The 9,622-nt window shown below is 48.2% G+C and overlaps 3 protein-coding genes across 3 annotated transcripts; 2 read left to right on the top strand and 1 right to left on the bottom strand.

Annotated features, from left to right (window-relative positions):
- Window positions 1-358: 358 nt before the first annotated feature.
- Window positions 359-5,069, top strand: PtA15_12A429 (uncharacterized protein; the record flags this gene model as incomplete). Its single annotated transcript, XM_053162037.1, has 8 exons — window positions 359-472; window positions 587-1,248; window positions 1,340-2,242; window positions 2,320-3,940; window positions 4,018-4,198; window positions 4,318-4,502; window positions 4,611-4,908; window positions 5,005-5,069. 8 exons carry the CDS (start codon window positions 359-361, stop codon window positions 5,067-5,069), a joined length of 4,029 nt encoding a protein of 1,342 aa, XP_053025995.1.
- Window positions 5,070-5,913: 844 nt separating this feature from the next.
- On the top strand, window positions 5,914-7,696 carry PtA15_12A428 (uncharacterized protein; the record flags this gene model as incomplete). The annotated part of the gene is made up of 4 exons (XM_053162036.1): window positions 5,914-6,098; window positions 6,368-7,103; window positions 7,177-7,514; window positions 7,585-7,696. The coding sequence occupies 4 exons, from the start codon at window positions 5,914-5,916 to the stop codon at window positions 7,694-7,696; spliced, it is 1,371 nt and encodes a 456-aa protein (XP_053025994.1).
- Window positions 7,697-7,790: 94 nt separating this feature from the next.
- PtA15_12A427 (uncharacterized protein) lies at window positions 7,791-8,977 on the bottom strand (the record flags this gene model as incomplete). The annotated part of the gene is made up of 7 exons (XM_053162035.1): window positions 7,791-7,874; window positions 7,956-8,063; window positions 8,139-8,207; window positions 8,302-8,482; window positions 8,575-8,711; window positions 8,807-8,835; window positions 8,923-8,977. 7 exons carry the CDS (start codon window positions 8,975-8,977, stop codon window positions 7,791-7,793), a joined length of 663 nt encoding a protein of 220 aa, XP_053025993.1.
- Between the last annotated feature and the right edge of the window lie 645 nt (window positions 8,978-9,622).

Raw genomic sequence — 9,622 nt, 5'->3', positions numbered from 1 at the left:
CCCGGTAACAAACATAAAAGTGTAGCTGCTCCACTCCGGGGTCCTATTCAATGCGGTTTAGCTTTCTGCGGGGCCCCGGTAGTCCCCCACGTCGGGAGTCCGGGTTGAATGGGATATTTCAATCCATGATTTCTGATCAATGTCAATCCATCCACAGATTCAATAAAGCCCATTATCGAACTCGAACGACCGCAAGAGAAACAGGAAATCAAGACGAAGTTGAACGAAGAAGCCCACGTGACAGAGCATCGAGGGAGAATGAGAATCTAGGAGGACAGGACGCGGAGCTATTACGACGACAAACACGGGTCACGGAAACGCGAAAGCAGCAGGATACTCATTGGTTTTCTGTTTGGTGATGACTTCGACTACGACATCTGATCGGGAGATAATCCCAACCAGTCCAACAGATATCTTCAAGAACCTTACCGTCTTCATTGACCCTTCAGTGCCCACGATCTTAGCAATACAGGTATACGCTGTCAAAACCTTTTTAAGTGAATTGGCAGCAATCTTGTGACTGACTCTGGCCTCTTGACCCAAAATCTTTTCAAACCGGACAAAACAAAAATCTGCGTCTCCTCAGCTCAAAGCGTTTCTCACACACAACCAGGCCAGCATCGCCTCAGAATCAACCCCGGATATCGAGAAGGTCTTAGCTTCAATCCAAGCTTATCCGCCTACAGATCCCACCGATCCAGCTGCTCCTTCAAAGCGTCTCATACCTAACCTCAAGCCTCGCTTCGATCTCACTCAGACCACTCATATTATCACCAACTCCTTACACTTGCCTGAATACATCGCTCTGGGTAGATGGGATGACGAAGCTGGCAACATTCTTTCCTTTTCATATCAAGCTCAATCTTCTCCGGGCAACGTGAACGAGCACGAACAAGACAGCGAGAAGGAAGCTCACGACTCCAGAGTCCATCGCTCCATTCATCTTGTCACATCGATATGGGTCACCCAATCTTATGATCTCGACAAACTACTACCAACCGGTGCATATTCGCCCGATCCTTACAAGTTCCTCTCTGGGATCGTGATTGCTTTGGACTCGGGTGCAAGACTACCTCTGGCCGATGTCGAATTGATTCAAGCTTGTGTCCAAGCTTGGGGCGGTCAGTTCAGGAAAGGTTTAACAAAAGAAGTAACCCATCTGATTTGCTGCGATGAAAATACGAGGGACTACAAGATCGCCAACAAATTAAAGGTTGAATTGGGCCTCAAGATCGTCCTACCACACTGGTGGGTTGGCTTACTCTGGAAATACACATGTTTTCAACGTTGGCGGCGGAGCATAGATCGATTCTCTTGGCTGATTGGTAGTCTTCTGCAGGTTTCACCACTCAGTCTCCTTCCGCCGTGTTATTTCAGAGCAGCCTTTTGAGTTCCCTTCTCCCGCTATCCTCGCACCCCGCTCTCCGTCGCTGTCGGCAGATTGTCAGCACGGAATTAACGGCCTGCCGGGTACCAAACTTCCGCCCACAACTAGAAGGCCAATCGAGGAAGACCCCGAGCTAGAATCTCTTTCGCACAAGAAAGCCACTGATATGGCTTTCGCTGCCCAGAAGATATCGCCGAGACCTGTGAGTCAGGGTTTGTCTGATTACTTGCAAGTCACCAACCCAGATTCTTTGGAGGACATTCCGCCGATTAAGCACTCGTCCAAAATACCGCAGCATTCGCTCGAAGACACTCCGGCGTATCGTGAATTCCAGAACAAGTCTGTATATTTGGTCTCTTCCCTAGGTCTTAGTTTCTCAGCGCGGAAGACTTTGGCTAGAAGGATTGAAGAGCTTGGAGCAAAGGTGTTTGATAGTGGTAGTTTGAAACTCACTGAGCTTGATAAGTCTCGGTCGGACCCAAAGATCTTGAACGACGCTATTAATGCCGAACAGAAGTTGAAGAGCTCCGATATCGTGATTTGTGAATGCCGATCTGGATGGGAGTTTTGGCTAGCCTGGGAAGCTGGCAAGAAGATCGGAACCCTACACTGGATCTTATGCATCTTGAACAATCTCGACTCCCCTACTTTCGCAATCAGACCTCCAACAGAAAGGTTGCTAGACTTCCCCTGCCCCCCAGGGCCCATCAGTGGATGTGACCCCGCAAGCAAGCCAATCACGGTCACCAATTACGCTGGAATGGCTCGTTCCCATCTAATAAAGCTAATCGAGAAAATGCATCTGACCTTTAGTGGCACCCTCGCCAGCAACACGTTCATGGTCGTGGCTGCCAAGTGAATACTTCGTCTGTGACTTTGGTTTTTTAAGGATAGCCTACTGACGCTTACTACCGCTTCATTTTACAAACCAGCAAGGCAGGCTCGAAAGTGGATTATGCTAACAAGACTGGAATTCAGATTGTGAACCACCACTACATCGAAGATTGCTTCCAAAATTGGGCAAAGCAAAGTATCCAGCCACATCATCTCACCTTTCCTGATGGTGTGAACATATGTGAATTGGTCGGGCAAACAACCCGAACGCCTGATGGAATCTACAAGTGGACCAAACGTACCGAAGTTAAGGAGCAGAAGAAACGGGATATGTCACTCCTGCCCTCAAGAATTAACAAAACACCTCTGGCAGATATCTCTTCAATGACACCACCCCAAAAAGATGTGAACCCTCAGCCTTCAGCGTCAAAAGTAATATCAGAAAGCGATAATCTTCTGGACAATTCAGAATCTGGCGCAGAAGTTCCTGCAGTTAAACGCGTCAAGCGAAAACCGCGATTGATATCAGACTCTACTGAACTTTCGAGTCTTACTGCTTCAGACATCTTAAAGGTAGCAGGAATTGAGACACTGGAGACTCCTAGAAAACCCTCAAGCCAAGAATCGCTGACACCGAGAGAAGTAGAGGGCCATGCACCTGCCTTGATCACACCAGAGCCCAGTCGATCATCGCCCCGAAAGCGCTCCTCCGACCTGGCTGAATTAGACCCCAATCCATCGAAGAAAACCAAGAAGGAAACGAGTACCGACACCGAGGCCAAAAAGCTTGATACCACTGCTCAGCAATCCGTAACCTCCTCGACTGATCAACTTGCAAGCGTGGGGAATGATCAACTTGCAAGCGTGGGTGGGCAAGAAAGCAGTAAAACTTCGACACCACTCCAGTCCAAATTTACCAAATCAGTCAAGCAGTCAGTTTCGACGAAGAAGGCTACAGTGGGGGCCAGTGCCAAGGCCCCACTCTCACTCACACGTTCATCAACTCGGAAAGCAGCCCAACTGGCTGTACAGAACGTCAAAAGCGCGGCTGAAGATATGAATCTGCACGAAAAGGAGAAAAAAAAGAAGCGGATCTCAGGTGGGCCGTCTGTTGGGATGGACGATGGTGGATTCTTCGGACAGCCGCCCAAGAAAGCTAAGCAGTCAGCCAGTAGAAAGCGATCTCACGATAGCCATCGAAGATTATCTGGAAGCGAGAGCGATGGTGATCAGAGCGAGATTGTGATCAAAAAAGATGATAAAAAACAGTCGAATTTGAAGCGAGGCCGTCGATCTGACGAGAGTGAAAAGACTGTGAAAGAGGACAAACGAGAGGATGAGCGGGGTGAGGAGAGTTCCAGTGACAACGGAGAGCTGCCGAGTTCGATCCGGCCCCAAGCTTTATCCAAAAGGAAAGGAAAACGAGCGAGTGGAGGCAGCAAGACGGCACGTGATGAGGAAGCAAAAAATAGTGATCTGGAGTCCCTGACGGATCTGGAATCCCTGAAGATCAAGAGCGCCAAAAAACCTAAGAAGAAGATCAAGGCCGAGGACCCGGAGCTGGATAATCTGTCCAAGTCGAAGCCAGTCGACCATCTCCCGCGGAAAACTAAATCGACATCGGGGTCGAAAGCCCATCCCGTTCTCGCTGGCCCATCGAGCTCCAAAAAGATCTGTATCACTGAGAGTGGTGCCAGGATCGAGTCTAAGATTTCCAACGTGAGTAGATTTCTCCTCAGATCGCGTCCAATACGGCGCGCTAACTAACGCCGATCTCCGGATCGATCTTCACCCAGAAACTGGTCAAGATGGGCGCCAAGTTCATCGACTCTACTCCCTCACTCGACGACGGCTGCACGCATCTGTTGACGAACAAAATCGCTCGGACTGAGAAGTTCCTTAGCTGTATCGTCCTGGGTTGCTCTATCGTCAACCACAAATGGGCCGAGGAATGCGTCAAAAGGAACCAGTTCGTGGGTAAGCATTCTCTCTCTCTCTTTTTTTTCTTCTCGTCTAAACTAGAATATTTCGTCTGTGATACATCCCGCGTTGTCTTTGACCTTCTTGTTAACGAAATTGTGGATGGATTTGGGTAGATGAGGAAGAATATGAACTGAAAGACTTAGAAGGAGAAAAATTACACCAGTTCGAATTGAAGAGGTCCTTAAAGATCGCGAGAGCTCGCAAGATCTTGACCGGCTTTCAGATCTTTTTGACGCCCTTCGTCGCTAACCAACACTCTAAATTGTTGAAAAAGTTAATAATACTTGCCGGTGGACAAGTTGCGTATTCTCTCGTCTGCCCAAAGGTTTTTTAAAGCATCTAGGTCTTATGTGGATTGTGAGCTAAGATGTATCCATTCATGCGGGTTGGCGAAACGTGGATTCAGGTTTTAACGAAGATCCCGGCACTCGAAGACCTCCAAAAGACGGCGACCGCGATCAAGGACAAAGAAAGCCTAGAAAATGATGGCGATGATGACGATGGGGAGGACGTAGGAGAAAAGAAATCGCTGATAATCTCGTCCAAAGAAGATTCGAAATATGTAAAAACCCATCTGCTTAAGAAGTTCCCGACCAAATTCTGGATGAGTGAGGGTGCTCATCAAGATCCGCCTGACGATGATGATGACCTTCGCGAGCAATCTCCTTTGATCAAGATCTTTGACTCGAATCTCATCTTACAAGGTCCGTCCTTTCGTTCTCTCCGCTGGTCATCACCAACACTGGCGCTGTCAGACTTACCCAGCTTGTACCCTATTTCTTGTTCACTCCTCTGGCTAGGACTGTTGGTCCAAAAAATCACATTCGAGGAAAAATTCGTGCTTGATTGTTCTGGATTTTTGTAGCCTTACGCATACTTACATATTTATCTCCCTTTTGCTCAACTTCACTGCCTCCTCATCCCCAGAAACGCGCTATTACTGCTCTAAACCATACCTAGTTCCTTCAGTGTATCTGTAGCCTATATAAAATCCTGTTACCCAACGACATACCCCTACCAACCTGTTTCGGATAAAAAAAACAGTAATCACGACATGAGAGTTGGTCAACTCATGATGAGCAATCAGTAAATCATCTCTGGTCTCTCCATTCCAAGTAGCACGTCCTTGAAAGTTGAACCTGGTCTACATTCACATCTGCAGGCCTCAGGCTTGCAGATTGCCTGCACCCTTGGGGACCATCCTGCGAGATGCTTTGAAAATTTGCTGCAGAGCTGGAGGAGGCTGGGGTTGTGTAAATTCAAGTTTGCCTCCAAAACATGTAAGGGGATTCATAGCTTTTACCACAACTGCGGCTGTGCTTGTTTGTGTCTGAGCACCTGGTGCCAGTTCTTTTCTCTCGGCACCGAGATTGGAACCAATACATACCGAACGTGCCTGGGCTGATCAAGCAACGTGTCTGTTATCGTCAGGTGAGCAATCAAACCAAGAATAGAACCAATCCCAAGCGTGCCTGAGCTGATCAACAACGCGTCTCTTATTACTTGGCAGATTGATAAGGCAATTCCCCGACCCATTTACAGCTAAGCAAACCCTTCGTTGGACTCGATTCACACCAGCATTAACGACGCGTCGGCCCCCAACGGCACGTCCCCCGACGTGATCAACTTGGAACCCGCCCACCTCCACGAACACCCCCAGCCGCCCGCCAGTCCCCTCCTCAGACGACTACCTTCCTCTCCAGTACCTCATGGCACTCTTGGCAGACCCCGCCAATCGAGACCAGAATGGCGGCGTCAGCCTCCATCCGACAGTGGTGACATTGCTGCTCAAACTCATGGAAAGCGAAGACGAGCAGAAGCGCCAGCTCCAGCTGATTGTAGAGGAACTCCGCGACCTCCGTGCCCGTATCACCCACATCGAGGCAGATCAGCTGTCGCATACATAAACCGCCGGCACCAAGCAAGGCTGACGCAACGCTTGCGGTCAAACCCAAGGCTCAATCTGACCTTTGCTAACCCCTTTATCCGCGCTCTTGGGATTTTCCCTTTTCCCGGTTATCTTCCTTTGCTTCTCTTTCTCTCCTTCAACATCACGCCTACACAAATTTGTACCATCCAGGCTCTCAGTCGTATCTCTTGCCTTCTATGTTTGTTTCTCTATGGTAGCAAAATTGTTCTAAATTGCATACTCGTAGTGCACAGTGTCAAGGGTGGCACCGGAAGTGATTATATAAGCACCTGGCTCAGTTTTGGGGATCCAAGTACGAACGTGCCTGTCATCTGGGTCCTCGGGAAACTTGCGATGGCCATCCTATCCAACTCCCGACGACTGGCTCGAGGCTGCACAACGACCCTCTTTCCACCGAGAACGCGGCCGCATCCTCATGAGCTGAGACTACGATACTCCCAATCGGATTCCAGCAAATTATCAGTTCGGCTCAGGCCAGCCTTTGCCCAGAACCCTCGCAGTTTCATCGCCGCTTCAGTGCTCTTGGTAGCCTCAGGAACAGTCTGGGCTTATTATCGTTCACCTTCGAGGGATGAGGAGATGAAAGCAGATCGATATCGACCCTTTCACATCAGTAACTCCAAGCTTCTCACTGCTGATGCAGCCTTGATCGGGATAGATGTCTCCCTTCCAGCTCTAGAACCTGTTGACAGCCCATTTTACATCGAGTCTGTCTACGTCAAACATCCCGCAGTCCAGATCGAACGGCCCTATACACCCCTTTCATCCATCACTCCACCCCAAGGTCCGAAGGATCCCACTGATCGAACGGAGGACAAATCCACGATCGAGTTACTCGTCAAGAGATATCAGGACGGAGACATGTCTACTTATTTGCACCACATCAAGACACCGGGGAACCAGCTTGAGATCAGAGGACCAGTTCCGACGTGGTGGTATCCGAAGGGCGAAATAGATGAACTAGTATTCGTACGTGATCAGGTCCCACCAGCTTCAGATTCTTCGACCATCGTGTGATTAGGATCTCTGTCTGCGGCTTCAGATCGCTGCGGGAACCGGAATCACCCCGGCAATCCAACTTCTCCGTCGGACCTTTCAGCCACTCAGTCCTCAAACACCAGTTGGCTTACCCAACTTCCAACTCATCTATCTAGCACGTTCCTTGGAATCCGCGTACCTTTTAGACGAAATACAAAGCTATCAATCAGCATACCCGGAATCGATGAACTTCAAGTTACTTGTTGCGGATCAAGCTTCAAACCAGGTTTCAAGCAAGCTGATAGATAAGGTGGGGCGTTTGGAACTATCAGACATTAGAAAATGGGTGGGAAGTAATAACTCCAACAAGAAGAAAATGATCATCGTTTGTGGGCCAGACAGGTGAGAAAGCAAGCAATAGATATTATTTTAGACAAAACTTGGTGATTGAAAGCATGGACTATTATTACAGTTTAATATGCGCGGTAGCTGGTTGCAAGGGTCCTGGATATAACTCACAGGGTGACATAGGGGGAATGCTGAAAACGTTAGGTTATTCGAGTGATCAGGTGGTCAAATTATAAACATGAAAGCGCTGTCTATAATGCTTTTCGGTCCCGTTAGGAAGGAGCGCGTACGTAGTCGCGATTGGCTCGCAAACTTGGGAGTAATTATTACTTAAATCCTTTGGAATCTCCAAAAATCCACTGCAATGTCTAAAGTTTTTTGCTTGTGAATCTTCATTGTTTTTGGCAGGTCGTACTTGATAAGCCAGCCAAGTCAGATTCTGTAAGTATGCTGTCTGAGCGAAAGGCCACACTGTATGGAAGATGAGATCCTTACCCTCATTTCGGCTACGACTTCAGCATCAAACCCGTATTCATTGGCCTTTTTCTGAACAAATTTGCGCGTGCTTGTCTTGTGGAGTGAGTAAACAGCGAATTTCGACATCTGGAGACCAAACAAAAAAATCTTGACTGGCTAAGGTTATCGCAGTTACATCGTCAGGGCTGGTGATTGACTGACTTGGCAGGCTATCTCCAAAAAGACGATATCGATCCCTTTGTTTTTGGTGCCAAACGGCGGGTTCATCACCTGCATCAACCAAAAGCAATATATAAATAATACAAAGAATTATTGAGCTTCCAGGTCAGAGGTAGATCACGAATAATCCCCCTTCCAAACTTACGACCGTATCAAAGAAAGGCTCTGGGTGATGGGCATTGCGAGTTTCGAAGAGTTTGCGAAACGAAGGGCTACTCAAATCGGCCTGTAAAAAGTCGATTGTAGGGTCTGAGATGTCGATTGAAGCGAGATTGCTCCGGGCAACTTGGAGAGCGTCGGGATCGAGATCGATGCCCAAAGTATAACTGGATCAAACGAAGGATAGACGTGTTCTTTTGTTGAGTGGTTTTGAGGATGGCTGGCGGAGGCTCTGGGGCGTCGTTCCGTAGATACATACGCAGAGCCAAGGAGGTTCGAAGCGATCGAAAGAATCCCACATCCACATCCTAAATCAAGCACTCTCTTGTCCAGAATATCTTCGTATGTTGATTGGGCCGTAAACATCATCCGTGAGGCCAGATGGGCAGAGGTCACCTATTCCAACATCGCGTCCAGATACCCCATCGTTTGTCGTTAGGAGGGCTGTTTATCTATCGGCGTTCTTTGGAATGAATGGACATATGCTCAACATATTGTTCCAGCTCAAGCTTGGGAGCGTCTGCGTTTGGTAAATTTGAAGGATACCGAACAAGGACATCTTGGTCAGGATTATCGAAGACTCTTGACAGGGAGAAGCGCGACTGACTGAATCCACTCAACCCTTGCAAGTCTCCTTCTAACTCTTTAAGTCGCAATACCATTCTTGTCGAAATACAAAAACGGCACCCAAAGAGCTTGCGACCTCGAACCAAATTCCCGCTGCTGCGGGGTGTGCGGCAGGAGGGACTTGCGCGCTATCGCCCTAACTTAGCTTAGTCTATTGGAGGGGGGACGCTGTCAAGCAGGGACCCCCCGGCTTTCTTTGGAGGTCGGTCTCCTTGCTGTAAAAACCCCGGGGAAGGAAGAAAAGGTACCACCCGACTACACGATTGTAGCGGGCATCAACTCTCCCCCAGAGAGGTATAACACCAGGCCATAACACTCCCCTGCAAGCCAATATCACTGATAACAGAGGTGATATTGGATTGGACACCAAATGGGCTGGTGTGAAACTACATACAAATCTAAGTGTTACTCCCCAACAGACTTGTTAACTGTCAACTTTCACGCACACTGGCTACTATACTAATGCTATTTTTGAAGACTATACTATTTTTATCTTAATATGGGACTTTTGGCACCCATGAACCATGGAACTATTTTAAGGCAACCACACTCCTAAACCAATAATCAATGATATGCTTATATATGAGACTAGGAGTAGCTAACACAGTTATGCCATGTTATGTGAGGGTAACAAGCTGGGGAGGTGTGACACGTGCAAGATGTAGGCAATGGGAATTGAA

The sequence above is a fragment of the Puccinia triticina genome, chromosome 12A, assembly GCF_026914185.1.
Source record: "Puccinia triticina chromosome 12A, complete sequence".
Taxonomy (NCBI): Eukaryota; Fungi; Basidiomycota; class Pucciniomycetes; order Pucciniales; family Pucciniaceae; genus Puccinia; species Puccinia triticina.
Note: the sequence above shows the minus strand (reverse complement) of the source record. Positions and strands in the feature narration are given on the sequence as shown.